Raw genomic sequence first — 23971 nt, forward strand, 5'->3', positions numbered from 1 at the left:
TAAATAAATCTGAAACAATCTGAATCAGTAAGAATCAGTCTGAATCAGTTTAAATCACTAAATATGAACTAGTTTCATACAGTAGTCAGTCTGAATCAATATAAATCAATCAAAATCTAAGTAAATCAGTTTGAACCAATATAAATCAATCTGAGTTGGTAAATAAATCTGAATCAATATGAATCAATCTGAGTTGGTAAATAAATCTGAATCAATATGAATCAATCTGAGTTGGTAAATAAATCTGAATCAATATGAATCAATCTGAGTTGGTAAATAAATCTGAATCAATCTGAGTTGGTAAATAAATCTGAATCAATATGATTCAATCTGAATTGGTCAATAAATCTGAATCAGTCTGATTCAGTTCAAATCATTCTGAAACAATTTTTAAGCAGTATTAATCAGTCTGAGTCTGTATGAGAAAAAGAAAGAAGGGAGGATGCAATCAGGGAAGATAAGGAGTGGTCCGTCAAGAGATATAGAGTGAAAGAGGCGAGTGGAGAAAGTGCAAAACAAAACAAAAAGAGAGAAATGGAACGTGGGATAAGGAGTGAGCTACAGAAGACAGATGCATACACAGAGTAAAAAAATACAGAAAAGGAGATGACTGGATAGTAAGAGATAGATAGATAGATGTAGAGAGTTAGAGACACAGAGAGAGAGAGAGAGAGAGAGAGAGAGAGAGAGAGAGAGAGAGAGAGAGAGAGAGAGAGAGAGAGAGAGAGAGAGAGAGAGAGAAAAGGGGAAAGCAGAGATAGAAAGGCAAACATGTGAGACACAGAGACAGGATGTAAAACCAGGCACCAGAAAATGAAGATAAGGAGAGACTGGCCAAGAGAAAAGGAAGAGAGAGAGGAAGAGAGAGGAAAGAGTGGGCGAGAGACAAACAGACAGCTCCAGGAGCAGCGTTCTCCGACAGCAGACAGCGCTAATTCTCGGGTTGAGTCACTCGTGTGGTGGGCAGAACAGACACTGACACTCTTCAACCGGTAATAACAACAATCTTCAGTGTCACACTCGTTTACCGTTATGTAGCACATTTCCCTTTTTTTCCTGATAATTACTGATAGCAAGAAAACAATTCCTCGCTCAGGAGCTGTTTGGATGTTCATCACCATTCAGTGCAACGTCACCGCGTTCATTAAACCGGAGCTGACAGGAAGCCTTTAAGACCGTCACATGAATGCAGCGAGGCATAAATAGGCTAATGTTAGAGTTAGTCTTGTGCTACCTAATAGTGGATTATTTTCCAATAGCTGCTTGTCCTGAAATGTGTTATTTCTCTTAAATCGCAGCAATTTGGCAACAACTCAAATGTTTTGTTCTATATTATTAACAAACAAGAATCCATTGATAGTAGCATTCATTGTTGCAAGCCATCATCAAGCTAGTGCAAAGTCTCATGCTACTGTACCTTCACACATACAGTGATTTTTATTATTTCCTTCCTGCTACTGGTTACCATGGTAATAACCTTTAATAACGGGTGACATTCTGACTAGCATTCAGGTCAGTTTCTTGCGGCTATAATTAAACGTTCTGGAGGGAGATTTGAGGTTTGTATATAAACTTCAGCAGTGTATATCTACATCGTATCATACGTGAAAGGATTCTCCAGTCTTCCTTTCTATCTCACGCTGAGGTAAAGCTGTTCATGTCTCAGAAAAGTCGTCTGCATTTTGTCGTGTTGAAAGAGAGATAACTGAAGCAGTTGAACCGAATATTGCACACGTTATGGACAATATAATGGTATAATGGTAGACCTAGAGCGCAAAAGGTATCCTGGATATGCACATAAGGATTAAAATCTTAAAAATAAAATAAATGAAATAAATAAAACCTACTTTTACTGCACCTGCACCAGTTTGTGACATTTAGCCAGGGCTTTGTGATTGGTTGATGTCTTTAAGTGCATTTTAATTGCACAGAAATTTATTGTTTGGTTAATAAACATCATTAGGGCATTGAATTATTGAATTAATCAATGAATTAATCAATTTAATCAATTAAATGAAAGAAATATTATTTATATGTTTATTTATAATATATATATATATATATATATATATATATATATATATATATATATATATATATATAAGTAGTGTGTAAATAATATATATATAATATATTTGAGTAGTGTGTAAATCGCACAAAATTTGTCGTCAGCCATCTTGAATTATATATTTTATATATTAATTTTATGAAATAAATTTACAAATAAATGTATTTATCTATATATAAATAAAAATTCTATCTACTGTTTTCTAATCAGTTCCTTTGTGGTACAAGGATTTTCCTTGCAGAAAGGTTTACAAGTATAATATCTTTCATAGTCACGACTGTTAGCTAACCAAAGATCCCATAATGAACACTTTTTTTTTTTTTTTTTTTCAAAAAACTATTTTTGTCCACTACTTCTCAGCAAATTAAGTTTTGTTTTTGCGTTTCTTTTCCTCTTCAAACAGTGTGGTGTGAGATTCCATTAGAAATTGGAGCAAAAGTATCAATTTCCCTCTGATTTAGATTTAGCGAAGCCTAATAGGTGAGAAAACACCCTTCGAATGTGAGAAGACGGCGATTTACACGAACACGCCGATTCCCAGATGCTTACAAAGAGAGGAAGTTGTTCTACATGTTCTCGCACGATGCGGAGAAGACGGAACGCTTCGAAACACTTCCCACGCCGCTTCCTACACACCCACCCACCGTATACTTCACCGGGAAACTACAATCCCCATGATGCATTGGTGATACAATCCCAAATACCCATCAGCCTCTGTGTTTGATTGAAGCACTGCAGGGGCATCTGTTACATACGTGGATAGATTTATTTATTTATTTATTTATTTGTCTGAAATAGACAGTCCTGGATTACAGGATGCACATATGATACTGGGCACTGTTTCCAATGGCAACAAAAATCATTCATGGACTATTCGTGAATATTTATTTTTGTGTTGTTTTTTTTCTTGGCACTCTACTCAGAGAAGATTTCTCGAGAAGAAATGCTAAATGGAGCGTACAGGCAAAATTCAATTACCTGGATGTGGATGTTGGAGTCGTTAAAGGCCTTCTGAAGTGCCAGGGTCAGGCCTTTCCCCAAGCTCTGCCTCAGAGCATTCTCCAGATAATTCCTCTTCATCTGGATGGACAGAACTGGAGGAGGATCACACACACACACCCACACACACACACACACACACACACACACACACACAACACACAGTGATGTTAATTCAATGCATATGAAGTACATATTAATATGTATAAAGCTACAGCTGATGATTACTTGAGCTCATGAAAATGATTTCTCTCTCTTGTTTTTTTTTTCCTATTATTTAATTTATTGAATTCGTTCGACTATGTAAGTCATATCCGTCCATTTTCTGATCTGTTTTTTTCTACCCAGGGACCACATTATTCCTTACATTTTTATGGCGTCTCCTTTCAAAGACCTTAGAGGTGGCTTTATCTCCGATCTAGTATTTATTTTTCTGTACGCTGTAATGTATATAATTAGAACGAGCTAGAACACTTTTTTTTCACACATTTTCTTCACATTTGTTTTTATTTTTTATTTTTTTGCCGGGGAGGCACGGTGGCTTAGTGGTTAGCACGTTCGCCTCACACCTCCAGGGTTGGGGGTTCGATTCCCACCTCCGCCTTGTGTGTGTGGAGTTTGCATGTTCTCCCCGTGCCTTGGGGGTTTCCTCCGGGTACTCCGGTTTCCTCCCCCGGTCCAAAGACATGCAGGGTAGGTTGACTGGCATCTCTGGCAAATTGTCCGTAGTGTGTGAGTGCGTGAGTGAATGAGAGTGTGTGTGTGCCCTGCGATGGGTTGGCACTCCGTCCAGGGTGTATCCTGTCTTGATGCCCAATGACGCCTGAGATAGGCACAGGCTCCCCGTGACCCGAGGTAGTTCGGATAAGTGGTAGAAAAAGAGTGAGTGAGTGAGAGAGATGTGCTTGTGCCCCGCTCAGCTTGCATTTTAGTCTAAGCACAACTTTGTGTCCTTCTCTGTACTGTGTCCTTCATCTTTAATCACCAGCGCCGGACGACTGCGGGATAGGCGATGGTGTGCGGTTCGGGTGCACAGTCGCCTTTTTGGTGTTGTTTGTGCTCAAAACTGTGTGCACTCAGGAAATAACTCATAACCCCCTCATCATCCTGGCTGTACTGAAAGCTGGAAGCTTATTTTCAGAGCCTCACTCTAAAAACTGTTTTTAACTCAAAGCTATAAACAGCCAATCAGGGGTTAGAAACTCTCTGTGTATTTTATACGTTCGGTAGTAAACACATCTTTTCCTGACTGATCACGTCAAGACACAATAAAAATTTGTGCGGTGGAAATGAAGTCTGTGTATCTTTAATAAACTGCTATTTCTCCACACCAGTAATTAATATTTATGACAGCAGCAGACCCTCTGATATTCATGAATATTAATTAGTTGACACATTCGAGTGTCAAACCATAGCTTTCGCATCTCAACTTTTTTTTCTTCTTGTTGTTAGCAGGGTTTTGTAACCTTTCGCTCTAGTAATGTAAGCGGATGTTAAAAATTGAATTCTCAATTCTGATTGGTCAGAAGGTGTTTAGGAGATTATTTGCACCAACAGTGTACTTGTTATTATTAATACTCGGTTTTGAACGATGGTGTGGTAGCTTAGTGTTTAAGGTGTCGGACCACTGAACAGAAGGTTGTGAGTTTGAATCCCAGGGCCACCAAGTTGCCACTCCTGGGCCCCTGAGCAAGGTCCTTAATCCTCAATTGCTCAACTGTATAAATGAGATAAATGTAAGTCGCTTTGGATAAGAACGTCTGCCATATGCATTAGAAGTAAACATAACCGCTGCTTTGTTGTCAGTCTTATGCTCACGTCTTCAGCATTGAACAATTGATGGCTTCTGCAGAAATGGATTAGTGTTCATTGATAATTTGCTCAAAAGCTTCTGGTTACACAACTCTACTTCATTATATATAGTTGTAGAAAGGACATGATTGAGGATGAGGATGAGGTTCCCTTTTGTGTCTGGTTCCTTTCACGTTTCTTCCTCTTCCATCTAAGGGAGCTTTTTCTCACCACAGTAACGTCAGGCTTGATCAATAGCTCCTTAGGGATAAACAGAAATGTCATTTATAAATTTTGTAGGTTTTTTTTTTATATTTCTGTAAAGTTGCTTAAGTAAATGTCAATTGTTAAAAGCGTTATCCAAATCATATAAAACCGAAGGGAATTAAATAGTAACAGCTCATTCACAGGGATATTTGGGGCATTAGGGTGGTTAGAATAACTCACATTTTCACTGATTATTTTCCTGTAATAGCACAACCCCAAGCGTTCATCCGTTACTAATGAAACACAAAGATAAACGTTGGTTTAATTACATCTTCAACACTCTCTAGATGTTAAATTAATTAAATAGTTTATTTCGAGTCATGGCCGATTACAGTGGCACATTATATACTGCTTGTAAAGAAAGAAGGTTTCTTATTAGCTACTGACAAACTGTAGATAAGCTAAAAATGGATATAATCATGAAGTTAGAGACTTTATTACTTAGTAACAAAACAATCCTAAATGTACATTATATATTTTTCCCGTGCTTTGTATTTTAGGGGGGAAGAAAAACTTAAAAGTACACCGGAGTAGCAAACGTGTTTCTGTGACATGTTATTAAGTTATGCAAATGAGTCACAGATCAGTAAACATGCACTAATTTGCAATAGCAAAAGCTAGAGTTAGAAACAGAGGGAGAAAAAGAGAGAGATAGGAAGAATGACTGAGAAAGAGAGAGGGGAATTGAGCAAGGGAATGAGAGGGAGATAAAGCGGCAGGGTGCATAAACAGCCTGAGAGAGAAATACTGAAAGGCGAGAGAAGGTGGGGGGGTCGGGTGGGGTGGGGGTCGTCGGTGGGGCGTCTAGCGAAGGAGAATATAAAGTATGAGAAGTCCAGATATTTGGAGAGATAAAAGAGGAAATGAGAGGGAAGAAGAGAGGGAAGAAGAGATGAAGCGAGAAAAATGGAAAGTGTTGAGAGAGAGAGAGAGAGAGAGAGAGAGAGAGAGAGAGAGAGAGAGAGAGAGAGAGAGGAAGGAAAAAAGGAAGGAATGAAGGAAGGAAGGAAGGAAGGAAGGAAGGAAGGAAGGAAGGAAGGAATAGTAAGGTGAATATAAAGTATGAGAATTTTTTTCCAGATATTTGGAGAGATGAAAGAGGAAACAAGAGAGAAGAAGAGAGAGAAAAAAGAGATGAAGTGAGAAAATTGGAGAGTGACAGAAAGAGAGAGAGAGAGAGAGAGAGAGAGAGAGAGATAAACATATATCAATACAAGACATTTTTCTACTACAGGTTCCTCTAAAAATAATTATTAAGTTATGCGTCTCTTTGAGGAATATTAATGAGCTGATACATAAAAATGATCTAATTTGCATATATCAAAAAAGTTCACAAATCAAATCAAATATATTTTGCTTAATTATAACAATGAGTAATGACACAACTGATGTGCAAACTACACAAAATATTAAGGCAAAAACCTATGACACATTCTGACTAAGTCAAGATCTATACCATGCCAAGGATGTGGGTTTACACTGGGTCATGGAGGGGTTGCCAGCTCATCGCAGGACATAATCACACACACTCACACACCACGGATAAATTAGAGATGCCAGTCAGCCTACAACGCTGTCTTAGGACTGAGAAAGGAATCCAAGGGAAACTCAGAGAAATGACCTGGATCACAGGGACAACATGCAAACTCCATGTTACCCCAGAAATTTAGAAGATATGGATGTAAATGTAATACCGTAATTTCCGTAATACCGTAAATTGCGGCCAACTTCCTGCTCCTTCAGTTCTCTCCAGCGCTGGAAAGCTGATCCTATATTAACACGTCCTACTTCTTACCTTATCGTAAGCCTTTCTTCGCTTTCTTTCTTTGTTTTTATCCTCCACGTCAATGTTAAAACCGCTTTCTGCTAATGTCACACATGCGCGCTGAACACTCTCTCCGCCCATATTGACAAGACCCGCCCCTTTCTGCTCATTGGCCTACCTTTACACAGGCTTTAACGAAACACGGCTTGTAACATAAATTAGCAGTAAACAGTAGCCTACCAAGAAAGTCATTGATCACTATCTTCCTCCTCCTGTGCACTGAAATGTGTACGTTCTGCAATTTCTGTGGTGGAAATTTCTAATCTTAAGATGTTCATAAGGCTTTGTCCTTCTATGCTTGTACCCTGTGTGCTTCATGACCAGAGACTGACATCGTCATCAGTAGGTTTTGTTAAGATTATGACAAGGGACTGGGAATGAGTTGTCCCTAAACAATGTCCAATAAGTCCTCTAGAAGACCTTGGCCTGGTCAGATTAGCTTGGTCAGGAGATGCATGAGGTAATTTTGAGCCAATGATTGATGATGTTTTGCTTTTACATATCTTCGGTTTTCTTGAGTTCTGTCTATAAAACCTTGATGTAATCAATGATCGTGGCCCTTCATCCCTCATGCTACATGTGGAGTGTTGGGTCCTGCTGCGCAGCTGAGCACAATAAATTGTGTAACCTTTTTACTCTTGCTCGTGTCTACCAGTGTTATACTTTATTCTTTAAAACTCTCTAACCTCAGAACTTCCACAACATTTCATTGGTCTACTGAAAGCTTCATGCCACCAAAAAACTGAGCACGTCACAGAATGTGTTTTTTTTTTTAAATCGGGAAAAATCCGTATATTAGCCGCGTCATTGTTTAAGCCGCAAGGTTCAAAGCGTGGGAAAAAAGTTGCGGCTTATAGTCCGGAAAATACGGTAGGTATAAAAAAATGATGTATCTTCTTTTCTTCTTCAAAACAATGTCACAAAAGGATGTAATAATGGACCCAACAAACAAAATGCTTAAAAAATCTTTTTTAAAATCTGAAATTAAATTGAATTATAGCTTGAACTCCAGCTATAGCTTGAATTATAGCTTGAAAGCCAACTCACCCGTTCGTACCAACAGCCTCTCTGTGATGTTGCAGGATGGAGGTGAGCTCTCAGTGGTGGTGCTCTGCTCAGTGGTGGTGCTTCTAGATGTAGCTGCAGTAGAGCTTTGAGTGGTTGTAGTCGCTGGAGTAGTCGTTGTTGTAGTCGGCGTGGTCGTGGTAGTCGTCGTCGTCGTCGTAGTAGTAGTCGTCGTCTGTGTTGTCGCAGCCGTCGTGGACTCTGTAGTGGTTGTGGGCGGAGCTTTTGTGGTAAGAACCTCAGTGGTCAAGGGATCGGTACTGGGAGGAGTCACAGTTGCGTCAGTCATAGTTAAGGGTGTGGTTGTGGTGGTGGTCACCGTAGTGAGCTGGAGGCTGTCACTGGTCACAGTTTCGGGGATGGGGCGTGTCACTGAGGTTTTCTCAACTTTGTCTGTTACTGGAGACGTACCATTGGATAGCACGGTGGAGGCGGAGTCTAGGCTGGTCACGTGATCTGTGAGAGCAGGTTCTGTCTGCTCCACGGTTAAGATGGAGGTCCCGGGTGCTGTGGGAAGGCCTGGGATCATAGAAGGCGCTTCTTCTGGAAGAACACAACAGTTGTTTGGTGGTTGATGGAACAGATTAACTTGGTGTGATTATGGTAAGTAAGAAGGATTTTTGAGCTGCTACAAAGGTCTCTAAAAAGTCTCTAAAATGTATTTATTTCCTATTTTGTTTCTAATCAACTCAGTTATCAAAGGCTCTTCGGTTGTCCAAGTGATTGAACCATCTGGTTCCCATGTAAAACTTTACAATGGAGTGTGTCAAAATCTAAGAACCCTTAAAGGTTGGTAAGCGTGTAATAATGCAATATATACCACAATCTCAGGTTTACAGTCATAAACAGTTGGTCATTAATCAAGTCTTGGTGTGGATTTGTCACATGATCTATAAAAAATAATCCTTTCTAAACGTTGAAGTGGTAACAGCAAGCCAGGTCTTGTAACAGAGCGCCATTTTGTTTCTCAGCATATCACTAACAGACAGACAACACACAACTGAAAATAATCATTTGGAAAGAGATGATAAAGTCACAAACAGGGATTTTTAAATATCTAGTAACTCAGAGAAGCTGCAGTTAAATGGCTTTACATGTTGGTTTATGACTTCTGGCACACATCAATGCTCTTAAATTAACTCGCGTCATCGACAAGAATCAGTGTTGTAAGATATGTTCTTGCTAGCAACAGAGCCGTCATTATAACACCCCGAATGTGACTTTAAAGCTCAACTGCTAAAGGAATATGAGTGTCATGAACACTCATGCAAGATGACAAAAGGAGAATGAGTCAAACAAACAAATGAAGATAATGATAAGGGTGATCACCATACAAGGATTTTCAAGCATGATGATGATTATGAAGAAGACGGACACGACGAGGACAAAAGCACAGATGACAATAATGAGTCAGCAGAACTTCTGTGAAATAAAACCAGTGTGATTAACCTCAGTAGGCGTACATGACAGCACTGTTAAACACACATGTTTACAGCTCACGTCCACCGTGCGGGTGTCGTACCTGAGCCGGTGCTCTGCACGCCCTTGGTCGGAGCTTGCGAGCTTTTCGCCAGTGGATCCTCCTGGATTTTGCGACTGGTGAGATTGTAAGCATGAGGAGAGGCCGGGTATTGCACCAGCGAATCCGAGTTAGTCCTCACCGTCAGCACAGAGGAGAAGACAGCCTGCTCTCTGGTGCTCGATGCTGCCTCTGCTGGTGCTGCGTGAGACTGCAGGAAAGGATCTCCATCTTCTTCTAGCGGAAAGACAGACGTGGAGACGTTTGAAGATCCGGTGGGGATCAGCGATGACACGGAACCATTGAATGTTTCTGTCTGTCCCTCATCTGGCAAAACAGAAAAAGAGATAATAGGAAATTATACAAATAACTACTTTAATGAATAGATTTTTTTAGAATTGCGATAATTGTGTATATCCATATTTTTTTTTACATATTTCAAAAAGCTTCCAAAATATGAAGATCACTTATCCCAATGTGTCATTCATTCATTCATTCATTCATCTTCTACCGCTTATCCGAACTACCTCGGGTCACGGGGAGCCTGTGCCTATCTCAGGCGTCTTTGGGCATCAAGGCAGGATACACCCTGGATGGAGTGCCAACCCATCACAGGGCACACACACACACACACACACACACACACACACACACACACACACACACACACACACACACGCAATCACTCACTACGGACAATTTTCCAGAGATGCCAATCAACCTACCATGCATGTCTTTGGACCGGGGGAGGAAACCCCCGAGGCACGGGGAGAACATGCAAACTCCACACACACAAGGTGGAGGCGGGAATCGAACCCTGACCCTGGAGGTGTGAGGCGAACGTGCTAACCACTAAGCCACCGTGACCCCCCTCCTGCCACCAATGTGTCAATCAATCCTAATTACAATCGATGTCTTCTGTCAGGATTATTTAAAAGATTTCTTTCTGAAAAATCTGTATTCCACTGATGTTACAAATGAAATGTATAAATTAACCTGAATGCACTGTAAATATATAGTATGATAACATATAACATATGAACAGCTGAGGCTCGGATGTTCACCCTTTTTTTCTGTTCCATGCATAATGACCGACTCTCATATGGAAATGTGGAACAATTTCAAATATGACCGGCATAAATCTGCAATATGGTGCAAAGCTGATGAGTCATCTCAGAAAGAGATGAAAAATAAGATTGAAAACAGCAATGTGAACATACTGTAGGGCTTTTTTTTTTTTTAGGTCGTTGGAGAAGACAGCCATGTAGTCATAATAATACGCAGAGGAAATTGTCATGTCATCTCACACGCGGTTATGGACGTATCGGCCCAAAAACGGCCCCTTAACGCCGTCTGAGGCTGAATAGAATCCTAGACATAGAAATATAAAAGAGGATAAAATGGATTTCAGTAAAGCTGGAAATACAGAAGTGGTGATTAATGTCAGCGAGTCACCGCAGCCCAGGACTGTGTCAATGTTATGCTCCTCAAGATAGGAATCGAATAAAAGGCAGTGAAGGCCTATTAATCACAGCATTAATCATCTCTGAATGACTCTCCAGCACTGAGGTGACAAAATCAGCAAATGGCGTGATTTTTCTCTTCCCTGAAGTGAAACCAGAAAAATGAATAATTCACCACGGTTACCGGGAGCCTCGGTTTTCACAAGACCGCTAGCATTAAAAGTCTTAAAAAGCAAGTGTGTGGGCGTGCGAGTGTGTGTCGGTATGTTATCCTGGGTCGCGTTGAAAGCCTCTTCTCCAACCGACAGCCACCTGCTCTGGCAGTTTGAGCATATGGGATTTCCTGAGAAAGGGACAGCAAGAGAAAGGCAGGGGTCGTGCAAGGATGACGTGATGCTAAAGAGAAGGAAAGCACACACACGTACGCTTCGGCTCAGGACGACGTCACCGCCAGTGTTCTACAGACTGCATTACTACAACAGCGAGGACATTTTAGTATGCTGACCCCAGCACCGAGAAGATTTATAATGCCTTTAATGGCTCCTGGAGCAGTCACGGGTTTCAAACGAGGCACCCGATCCGAGCCAATCAAACGCTACTGCTAGGCACAGCAGAGCGATTCCATTGGCTGACTTGTTTCCACACATCAAGCTGCATCCAGATCTCTGGCACGATCTATAAATAATCAAGGACACTGCGTAATTCTTTAAATTCCTGCTAATGATCTTGTGAAAAGAAACAAGAAGATTCTCCAAACCAAGTGCTCATAGTGTACTGATGTATCTAAGGCTCTGTCAAATGGCAAGGCCTGCAGCTTTAACAGGATAGAGACAGGTGGTGACGGGGGATGATGGGTATAGGGCCAAAACCAGTAAAAGTCCACGAGAAGGCCATGCACGAAAAGGCTAAGCATGGTATCGCAACCATTCCAACAGGATGTCTATTCATAGGACCCCATCTGCTTTTAACTGTGTCTTCGTGGGGCATTGACAGCAGTCCACCTGTCTTTCATCAGAGACAAGCCACTCGAGATGCTTTAATCAAAAGTGAAAAACAAAGGATTGCTTTATTGCCGTTCTGTTTCTAATCACAAAAAAATGTATTCCAATTAAATTCCCAAATCGGCTGAAACACGTTGTTCCGTTTCTAAACCACGAGCGAAGAAGATTACAGTGTCCTCGTTCTAGCGAGAAGATTAAACGTCCTCATGCACAGCCAAACGCCCTTTAAGTTAACTCTCATCTTCCTTTTTACTGCAGAAAGAACGATCTCAAAGTGCAATATTAATGTCAATTTAATGCAATGAGAAAAAAAAAGGAATCGAATGCAGAAAATTCACTCTGTGGCTTCGCGTAACTTGGGTCGAGTCGACAGACGCTAAACTGTGAGGGTAGAAGCCGAGATAAATTTAGTTGATAAAAATCACAGTATTAGGTTGAGCAAGTTGAAGCTCAAGGCGTAGGCTGGACAGACACAGGATGAATCGCTGATGATCCCTGATGATGACTAGCGCCGCTGTGCCTTTAGTAGTCTGATTCGCTGTTAGTCACCTCAGACAAAGCTTTATACTATTTTTACAGTTACGTAAGAGACGGCTTTTCTGCCACACAATAAGATTTGCTGTGCAGCATTTTCGCGCTGAAGAAATAATAGTCTGTTTGGGATTTAGGTATTATATAAGTTGCTAAAAAAGGTCTTGTATGACAGTCAGCGGCTGATCTACAGGGTATGTGCTTACAGTACTACTCTAATTGCCTCCTCACCTTTGCAGCCTCTAGTCAAGACTCAAGAAGCTTTTATTGTTGTTGTGATCACATATGGCTGGTTCAGTAGACAGTAAAAGACCACGGTACATACACTAGCCTGTGCTTCATAAAGAGTGTGTGTGATGATAATAACAATACACTGTTTAGTAACGAATAAAAAAAACTGTAAGAGGGTTATTTAGGGTAATAGAGTATGACTGTTTCTCGATAAAAAAAAATAAAAAAATAAAAAAACAGATAAAATGCATTCTGTAAATGATTCAAAATGCAGTCACTGGTTAGTTGTGTGTTTCTGTTGTAAAAGAAGAATAAAAAACGACAGGTCATGCTGATTTAGGCAAATAATCAACTATAGTGTTTTTGAATCATAACATTCATTCATCTTCTACCGCTTATCCGAACTACCTCGGGTCACGGGGAGCCTGTGCCTATCTCAGGTGTCATCGGGCATCAAGGCAGGATACACCCTGGACGGAGTGCCAACCCATCGCGGGCACACACACACACTCATTCACTCACGCAATCACACACTACGGACAATTTTCCAGAGATGCCAATCAACCTTCCATGCATGTCTTTGGACCGGGGGAGGAAACCGGAGTACCCGGAGGAAACCCCCGAGGCACGGGGAGAACATGCAAACTCCACACACACAAGGCGGAGACGGGAATCGAACCCCCAACCCTGGAGGTGTGAGGCGAACGTGCTAACCACTAAGCCACCGTGCCCCCCAGAATCATACCAGATCTTGATTATTTCTTATAACAGCGTACCACATCTGTTTTGTGTTCCTGACTTAGTTACTTAGAGCAAAGCTGTATACATTTCTCCCAGTTATATAAGACGTGTCATGTCTGTGGGGCTATACTTTTAATGGTTAACATGGTTATATTTGGTCAGAGTGGCAGGAGGTAGCAGCTTGCTACTTTAATTGGCATCTCACTTCCATGATCCTTAAAACATGACGCAAGTTTTATGCACTCATACTGCAAAAAGATTACTTTTTACCTGGTTACCAACTAGTTACCAAGTTAAATTTCTACTAAATGCACCTAAGATGAATAAGTAAGGATCTAAATAGTCGTGTGCAAAGTTCAACAATGTATAAGCATCACCTGGTCTATTTCTGGTGTGATCTTAAGTTTTCTTTTGGTTCTCTTTGGGCTCCTCGCAAGCCGATACACTAATTTGCCCCAGGTGTGAATGAGTGTGTAAATAAATAAGTGTGTGTTTAGCTCGTTGCGCTTCCATAGTGCTCCTCTACACGGACATGTCCGTCTCACACGTCCATTAGGTGTCCGTTAAACACTCGTTTACCGTGTCGTCGTTCTGCAGTTTTACTGTTCCTACATATAACACACCTGCACGTTTAATACATCATTGTGTGCACATTATCTGTTGTCACAACATAAATCCACGTGGTATTTATATTCCACACTGCTTTTATATTGCACAGCGTATTCTATCACTTCTCCTCATTTCCCCTTTAGATTTCTATTTATTCTATTTTTAACTTCTTCATTTTAGATTATTTATTAATATATACAGTCTAAGGAGGAGCAGACCAAGTTTTCTTTTCACTGCAGTATACACTCAGCGGCCACTTTATTAGGTACACCTTACTAGTACCGGTGTGGTCTTCTGCTGCTGTAGCCCATCCGCCTTAAGGTTCGACATGTTGTGTGTTCAGAGATGCTCTTCTGCATACCTCGGTTGTAACGAGTGGTTATTTGAGTTACTGTTGCCTTTCTATTAGCTCGAACCAGTCTGGCCATTCTCCTCTGACCTCTGGCATCAACAAGGCATTTGCGCCCACAGAACTGCCCACTGCTCACTGGATATTTTCTCTTTTTCGGACCATTCTCTGTAAACCCTAGAGATGGTTGTGTGTGAAAATCCCAGTAGATCAGCAGTTTCTGAAATACTCAGACCAGCCCGTCTGGCACCAACAACCATGCCACGTTCAAAGCCACTTAAATCACCTTTCTTCCCCATTCTGACGCTCGGTTTGAACTGCAGCAGATCGTCTTGACCATGTCTACATGCCTAAATGCACTGAGTTGCTGCCATGTGATTGGCTGATTAGAAATTTGCGTTAACGAGCAGTTGGACAGGTGTACCTAATAAAGTGGCCGGTGAGTGTATATATATATATAACCGTGTATGTGACAAATAAAATCTTGAATCTTGAAGTGTGTGTGTATGTGTGTGTGTGTTAGGACTCTGCCCGGACTTTGGCCACGTGCATGTGTTTACGTTCCTCGTCACGTATCTGCCCCACCTTCGTCTGCTCCTCCCTGTCGTCACACCTGATCCTTATTGTGTCATCATTGTCTTTTGTATTTAACTGTGCCGCGTTGCCTGGTGCAGCGCGGCATCTACTGTGGTTTTGTCCTGTCTCCAGTCCGTGTCATGTTTCGTGTTTTCTGTTATTAAACCCTGTTTATTTTAGCTATCCTGCATTTGGGTCCACTCTGTTCCGTGGTCATAACAGTGTGTGTGTGTGCTGTTGTTGTTGTGCAATGGACTGGAATCCAGGGTGTATTCCCACCTCACAGCCAGTGTTCCGACTATTTTTAAGCGTAAAGAACCCTCTGGAGCAGCACGAAATCTTTAAATCTCTTCCGAGCTGAAACAGTTCTACTAAGAATCATCCAAACAATCCTCGAGGCACCTTTTATTCTTCAAAAAGTAGCTCTAAAAACAAAGCCAGCAGCCATGTCAACTAACAACCAACAGCTGAAGGCAAAAATCATGAGGATTCACAAAGTCCAGAAATGAACACAGACCCACCGAACGCTTCTTCCGCTTCTTCCGCTTCTGAAGGGATTTAGCTCGTAATATGTTGTTCATTTGACGTGTGTGAGATGTAAAGCAACACGGCAGCTCAGCCTTCACCGTTCTGAGGAAAGAGTACGAACAGACGATGCGAATCAAAACCCAGAGCTTTCGGTATGTCCCACACACAAAATCTACAAACCGCCCCCGTGAGCATTTTCAGATAAAGGAAAGCTGGAAAAGAAGGAAAAGAGGAAGAGATCACGTCTCGGTGGGATACTGTGGTGACAGCGCTGGGAGCAGTTTGAAGAGCTCGGCGATTATAAAGCGTAGGCCTGAAGCTTTGATCGCTATCTGCGTTTCCAGCCTCACACCAGCTCACTGTGTCACATACTGACAGCTCCTAAATCCACTCAATCCACTATTCCTGCCTGATATAACTATCCTGGGTTTTTTTTTTGTTTGTTTTTATACAACCTCTCCTGTCATTAACAGGCAAAAACAACACAGCTATTAGCTCGCTGTCATGATTCCTGCAACAGTGACAAGAAGCGGCGGAAAAACAGGTTGCTAGATTTAAATGTATGCTAATCTACAAGCCTGGATTCGGTACATTCCTCAAAGCAGGCCCAAGGTGCAGATCAGCCACTAGATATCCTCATTTTACCAACCAAAACCCCACCATAACTCTAGTATTTACCTCAGAATGTTACAAGAAAGCATAATAACTGTGGTTTGATCTCATCCTGCATTAATCAGCATTTCAGCATTACGGTCTCGGAAGAATTTTCACTTCTGCCGTAGCCGAACATAAGCGAGAGTCTTAGAGAGAATAATTAGCCCTGCAGGGAAGAATGTACTTGTTTGACCCTATTTACACCCAATTATTTCCTGCGTGTTATATCTGGAATGTGTAAGGAATAATATACAATAGGGTGTGCTTATTTTCCTAAACGTAAAGTGTCTTATACCACGTACTGTACTCTACAGGAATTAGTCAAAGATTACAATTCCTTTTAATTCATTCAGGAAATCCACATTTATTCATTTATATATTATAAAAAATAACTTCATCCATCAATACATCCATCTATTACAAATGTAAAGGCATCTTTTATTGTTATTACATAGAAACACTTCTACGTTTGAAGTCTACACCACGTGTGATCCCATTCTGTCGAATTTCAAGATGATACGGTTCAGAAAAACCTCCAGAGCACCTTTGTGACACACACACACACACATGCATAGTTGTAATGCGACATCATTTGCGATGCCACATTTTGTCTGTGTGCAAGGAAAACTGCATTTTGCCTGTAATTACACGCTGTCTCTTTTCTTGCCGTGTCTGGTGAAACGGTGCTATGAAATATTGAAGAGGTTGGAAAACAGGGTTGGATAAACAAGCCTGCCCGCCTGAGCCTCTCTCATCGACGCAGCCTCTCCAGCAGATATCTGAGGTATCGCTGATTGGATAAAGGTGGTCATGTGACTTGCTGGCAGGCCTTTCAATAGGTCATGCAGTGCCAGCTGAGTCTGGATGCAGAGCGCAGCGTGAGTGTGACGACTACAGCAAATCGTCAGCACCGAGTTAAGGAAACGCTTTAGGGAAGCAAGCATGAACACACACACACACATACACACATGGTGGAATAACACACCATAACTCAAGCCAGCAAACCACGTTGTATGGAACAGTGTGCCTATGCTGCTTGAGTCTACAAATCACCATACGGTGGACGTGATGCTTCGGGGCATGTGAGATGTGAGCGTCCCTGTGTAATGCTGCTCACACCATGATTTATTGTCTTATTTTGTCTAAACTTTGATGGCACCCGAGCAGACGCCCGATAAGAGTGCTAACGCAGCAGAACGGAGCACTGCGACATTTCATGCTCCGTGGTCCATCAATCCTCCCTAATGCACCTGTGTCCCTTCGACTATCTCCCATCATGCCTTTAAACTCAGGGACTCTACCTCAGGAACGAGGGCTATAAGTAATAAACACATAGATCTTTGCTCAAACCGTTATCCTAAGCCTAAATAACTGGAAGCATACAGTAAGTGTTTGTTTTTTCAGCTCTGCTTGTTTTTACCTGTACAACTGATGGGGTTTTAGTCGTGTTTTTTTATTCGGCATTGGATAATTAAATAGGCTCGACTATGTGAGAAGTTCTCAGTTCATATCCTTTGTACTGTTTGGTTGCATGCTGTATATTTATATCTATTTATCGTGCAGGCACGGTTCGGCTCCGTTTGTCCCGTTTAGAGTGAGCCGTCACTGCAAATCGATACTGCGGCTCTTCTGACTGATTACCTTTATTCTCTGTAGTTTTTTTTTTCCCAGATTGGCCCTGCCTCCATCCACAGGACTCCAGATGAAAATGATGTACTATAAATTGTATGCTACAACCTTCAGAGTCTCCAGATCTCAATCTAAGGGAAGACCGATGAAGGTTTTGAAGTGATTTCTGGTATTGAACAGTGCTTTAAATCACCACCTTCAAAACACTAACAGCGGGAAAACAATGTTCATCTCCAGGGACTCGAAGAATCAATGCCGAGGACACATGAAGCGATTCTGACACCTTACTCACTTACATTATATTGCTTTTCCTGTAATTTGATCCCCAATGATTGTATCGTGGTTGTAAATTGATTATAAATTTGTTGTTATTTGAAAAGTCTTTATCCCTGAGAGCAAAACAAAAAAAAACCTTGATGTGTAAGCCAATGTCGCTCTTCTAATTAACTAAAGTAAGCCTACTAAACGATTCTAGCTAAATCACAGACATTCCGAATTCCATTTAGACTATAAACGTTCATGTTGTTGTTCTTCAGCCTTCTAACCCATTTTGTCCGTGCTTGGGACCAGCATTGAGAGCCCAGTCACTGGGTTGCTTTCCCGGTCTGTCGCAGGACAACATGAGATCCTGCTGCTGGACCACCAGGGACAAGTTCAGTCAAATGTACATAAAATAATATAAGCCCTAACTAAAGAAAAAGACACCCATATCCAGAGTGACTCACATTTTATACAACTGAGCAATTAAGAGTTAAAGGCTTTGCTCAGGGGTCCAGTAGTAGCTTGGTGAACCTGGGATTCGAGCTTATAACCTACTGGTTGGTAGACCAACATTGCCACCACTAGGCTATTACATCCCGATGTCAATATCGAATCTATCCCAATTTCTAATAGCTGTTACTTCAATATTGATTCAAACGATCATCGCGTCGGTCCGATCAAATTTTCATCGAGTACATGGGTGAGAGAAAGCGCTGAAGAGAGATTTCCTGCAAAACATTTCAGCCAGAAATACATCAATTGACACAAATTCCCCGAGGCAGCACAGGTGATCGGAGTCGCATTAAAAGTGAATGAGAGCTCGCACTTTCCTCCGGCTCTATTTCTCCATCTATCCGCTCCTCTCTTTCCTATCTCTTTGTCCCGCTCTGTTGTAGACCTGCCCGTATCTCTGAGCCTAGCCGACCCTGTACAGAGAGAGCTCAGCATCTGTAGCCTTTTCAGTCGAGGTTTTGTGCACTGATCAGTGTCACGTTAGTCACCGTCTTACACGACACCAATGTTTTCTGGTGGCCAAGAAATTACGGTCCCATTTTTCCCCATTCTTCTTTTGCTGCCTTGTGGGATTTTATTATTTTTGGATATAAATCAAGATCCTGGCAGCTGTAAGGAGGAGGAGGGGGAGGAGGAGGAGGAGGAGTTGGCTGGCCGAGCTCATAAATAGAGCAAAATGTGATCTGTTTTATTCATTGTGATTTAATGAATGACGTCGAGTGTGTGGCTCAAGGCGTGAAAGATCACAGCCGAGAACTTCATTTTGCAGACATGAGGAACAGGAACAAATCTGAGCAGGAAAGTGATGTGACAAGCACACGAACAGAAGCGAACCCAAAAACTAATTTCCTTACATAACGGCTGCCATGAGTTTTCTTCGACAGCTCGGAGCTTGAACTACATTCTGTTTAAAATAATTACCATGTTAGGTTCTGAAATGAGAACACACACACACACACACACACACACACACACACACACACACAACAATACATCAACACTCATACTCACACTGCCATTCAGCTTCGGTTCAGAGTTGGTACAGAATTTTTATATTACTTATTTTTCATAATAAAAAAAAAGATATGAAAATGTTAAATAAACGTATCCTTACAGCTCATTAAAAATATTTTGAGAAACTAAATGTTATTCATTTTAATCATTCATTTATTTATTGGTAACTAATTTAAACTTTTCCCCACGTTTTAAAATCATTTACATGCTTACATTTTTTTGCATACGTTAAATATTTTAAATACGATTTTAATAGTTTGTACAGAATTAAAAATTGTACCCCATTTTTAGATGTTTAATGACCATGTATCAATAAAATTTTTAAAAATGTGAAAAACATTTTTTGTTTGTTTGTTTATTTATTTATTTTCAATTTTATATTTTGCTTCCCACAGAATATTTATTTTCGCTGTTTTGTTTTCTGTCAAATTATTTATTTATTTATTTATTTATTTTTTGCAAATGTTCAATAAATATATCATTACTTATATGATTATATCGACACTATATATCATAATTCATATATAATATATAAGTGACGTGACATATACTCAGAATTTGTTCTCTGCGTTTAACCCATCCAAAGTGCACACACACAGCAGTGAACACACACACACACACACACTGTGAACACACACCCGGAGCAGTGGGCAGCCATTTATGCTGCGGCGCCCAGGGAGCAGTTGGGGGGGGTTCGGTGCCTTGCTCAAGGGCACCTCAGTCGTGGTATTGCCGGCCCGAGACTCGAACCCACAACCTTAGGGTTAAGAGTCAGACTCTCTAACCATTAGGTCACGACTTCCCCATGTTTATCTAATAAATATATTCTGAAAATAATCACATTAAATAATGCATTTTTTATCATATTGCTCAGTCCTTCTCTACCTGTATATATAAAACAAAACAAAACAATAGAAAAACAATTAAAAAAACACTGCCAGTGTTAAGCCCCGCCCATAGAGCAAATCAGGCTCCGCCCACCTTGAACATGATCGAATCAGACAGTGTAGCATCCGAATGCAATTTCATTACTGTGCTGTTCATGGACATTTAATCCAAAAGAGTTTATCTTAAGCTCTTGATCTCTCAGAAAGACGGAATAAAAATAGATAAAGAAAGAAAGAAAACATTTATTAAATAGAATGCAGGCTCTGAGTGAAGGATAATGAAATAAATGAAACGAAGCCTGGGTCCAGAGTCGTAGCATCATCATCGCTGCATGTTTAGTAAAAGGTGAAATGAGAACAACCTTTTCGAAGTTGTTTGCCAGAACCCTATCAGCTGATCTAATCCAGCATTAGCATGTACACGTGAGGAGAAAATGGCAGGCTTATGCTGAAGCAGATGTCCCAGAATATGGCAGGTGGTGGACAAACTGATCCAAATAAGGTACAAAACAGTGAGGGTTATTCCATGGCTTTCCTTTTTTTTTTTTCCAGGAAGCATATCCAGTACGAATAAAATAAATCTCTATATATCTTATTATCATAGCATTTATTTTATGAAGATACCAACCTCTTAGGCACATTAGGCAAATTTGGAGCAGCTTAATTATTTATTTATTCATTGATCAGATCCATTAGAGCTTGATGTTCTGTGGACTTTCCCATCCACCAAATCCAACATACTCAGATTGCGTTAAACTGGAGATTTTAAAATATTTGATGCTACATTTTAAAAAGAATGTCATGTCACTAAAATGTCATTACAAAATCCAAACGGTGACACAAGTCGGATCGATATCTCATCGGTCTTTCTTTTTTCCCTCCCTTGAAGTTAATAAGACAAAAAAAATGCAGATTTCTGGCAAACCATAAAAAAAAAAAAATAATAATAATAATTAAATTAAATTAAATTAATGGGGGCACGGTGGCTTAGTGGTTAGCACGTTCGCCTCACACCTCCAGGGTCGGGGGTTCGATTCCCGCCTCCGCCTTGTGTGTGTGGAGTTTGCATGTTCTCCCCGTGCCTCGGAGGTTTCCTCCGGGTACTCCGGTTTCCTCCCCCGGTCCAAAGACATGCATGGTAGGTTGATTGGCATCTCTGGAATATTGTCCGTAGTGTGTGATTGCGTGAGTGAATGAGAGTGTGTGTGTGTGTGCCCTGTGATGGGTTGGCACTCTGTCCAGGGTGTATCCTGCCTTGATGCCCGATGACGCCTGAGATAGGCACAGGCTCCCCGTGACCTGAGGTAGTTCGGATAAACGGTAGAAAATGAATGAATGAATGAAATGAAATTAATAGCCATCTCCATTAAGAAACCTTTAATATTTCAAAAATTAGCATTTTTTTTGACTAAGAAAAGATTTGTTTGTTATTATTAGACATTTATTATTAAATTATTAAAAGTATTGCATTGTTCTGCTGTAATCCAATCATATGCCTACTAGCTGGAACTACAGTCAGATCTAAAAAAATTAATCCACACCATCTGACCAATCAGAATCGAGAATTCACAAACGCCGCACTATATAAATCCTTTATTGCCGCAACATGAATTTTACCTATAGGGTAATAGAGTGAAGATTAATAACCCGTTCAAATTTATTCGACATCATCAGCTCTTGTGATCACCTTCAAGATGTAATTACACTTGTTCTGGCTAACAATCTGGGTGCTGTGGGCTTCTATTAAATATGCGAGAAATGTTCCATGCATCGCTTTAGCACCGTTATCTCACCGACTGCCAAAGCGCATCGATTCGCAACATTAATAAAGATGCCTTTTCATCCTAATGCCAGAGCCAAGGTGATAGAAAGGTGATGGGGAGATTAAATGCTGTGAGCCAGAAGTGTGCAGCTACATGAGTTAGTAAACAAGTCCATGTCGGTGGTACTGAAGAATTCCTGCAATCGTACACTGCAGGAGTGGAAGAGCATGAAGATTTCGTAATATTATAACCTCAGGATCTAATATCAGTTTAGTACTGATATAACTGCAGTTTCATGAAACATTAAGTGAAGTTTTTGTAATATTGTGATAACTGTGCCGCTAATCTGTTTACATGCTAACTACTATGTACTGCAACAGCTATATATGGTTGAAATGACAATAAAAGCTTCTTGACTTGATTTGACTATGTTAGATTGTAGTACAGGGGCACGGTGGCTTAGTGGTTAGCACGTCTGCCTCACACCTCCAGGGTTGGGGGTTCGATTCCCGCCTCCGCCTTGTGTGTGTGGAGTTTGCATGTTCTCCCTGTGCCTCAGGGGTTTCCTCCGGGTACTCCGGTTTCCTCCCCCGGTCCAAAGACATGCATGGTAGGTTGATTGGCATCTCTGGAAAATTGTCCGTAGTGTGTGATTGCGTGAGTGAATGAGAGTGTGTGTGTGCCCTGCGATGGGTTGGCACTCCGTCCAGGGTGTATCCTGCCTTGATGCCCGATGATGCCTGCGATAGGCACAGGCTCCCCGTGACCCGAGGTAGTTCGGATAAGTGGTAGAAAGGCCTGGGCTTGGGCTCAAGAAAAATGGTAAAAATGGACAATATCTTAGCGTGTTTGCCTCACGTCTCAAGGCTTGGGGGTTTTATTGCTGCCTAAATCGTGTGTGTGTGTGTGTGTGAGTTTGCATGTTCTCCCTGTGTTTCAGGTGGGTTTCCTCAAGGTTCTCCTGTTTCCTCTAGCACAAGAACATGTGTTGTTGGGTGAAGGACATCTCTAATTGTATGTGATTGTGTTCTGTGACATGCTGGAAACCTGTCACTGGGTGTCCCCTGGGATAGGAACGAAAAAGAAGACCAGATTTTCAGTGTGGTCTCAGAGTTTATGACTGCACAAACTTCTGTTACAAAACATCCAGCTATTTTCAGTATAAATAAATAAAAATAAAAATAAAAAAAAGGGGGGGTGGGGGGGGGGGGTGTTGCTGATGGTGGTCACAAGACATGGCTGATTGCTGACATTTGGAGTAAGAGCAAAAACAGTGTAGAATATCTACATTTTATATTGACTTCCTTTACATAGTAAATCGGTGTATTTTGAATTCATCCAGAAATTTCCATATCTTGAAACATGATTTAATATAATCCTCTATATATAGTAAATAAAACAACAGTGTTAACAGTTTAACTGTTTCCTGCTATATACAAAGTCTACAGGACATACAGTTTGTTCTCACGATTACAATCACAACAAGCCATGAGCTTTAAATGTACATTATATTCGTATTATAATGAGTAACTCGTTCACTAGAGGTTTATAGCATCGGCAGACACGGTCGTACGCACAGCACCCATCGAAAACGGAGAATAAGACGAGCGCATCGTCTGTGTGTCAGTGCGCAGGCCTAATCAACTTTCCCATGGACAAATGCTCTAATGAAGCATGGCTGCGTCAG

General features: G+C 41.0%; 1 protein-coding gene across 2 annotated transcripts in view; it reads right to left on the reverse strand.

Annotated features, from left to right (window-relative positions):
• kiaa1549la (KIAA1549-like a) overlaps positions 1–23971 on the reverse strand; it is a 72134-nt gene that overhangs the window by 39560 nt on the left and 8603 nt on the right. For both annotated transcript variants that reach the window (XM_060885969.1, XM_060885968.1), the window contains exons 2-4: positions 9538–9861; positions 7998–8558; positions 3047–3162 (exon numbers count right to left, since the gene is read on the reverse strand). In XM_060885969.1, the coding sequence (XP_060741952.1) occupies positions 3047–3162; positions 7998–8558; positions 9538–9861 (1001 nt within the window). The remainder of the gene's footprint in view (positions 1–3046; positions 3163–7997; positions 8559–9537; positions 9862–23971) is intronic.

This window comes from Tachysurus vachellii, chromosome 13 (assembly GCF_030014155.1).
Source record: "Tachysurus vachellii isolate PV-2020 chromosome 13, HZAU_Pvac_v1, whole genome shotgun sequence".
Taxonomy (NCBI): Eukaryota; Metazoa; Chordata; class Actinopteri; order Siluriformes; family Bagridae; genus Tachysurus; species Tachysurus vachellii.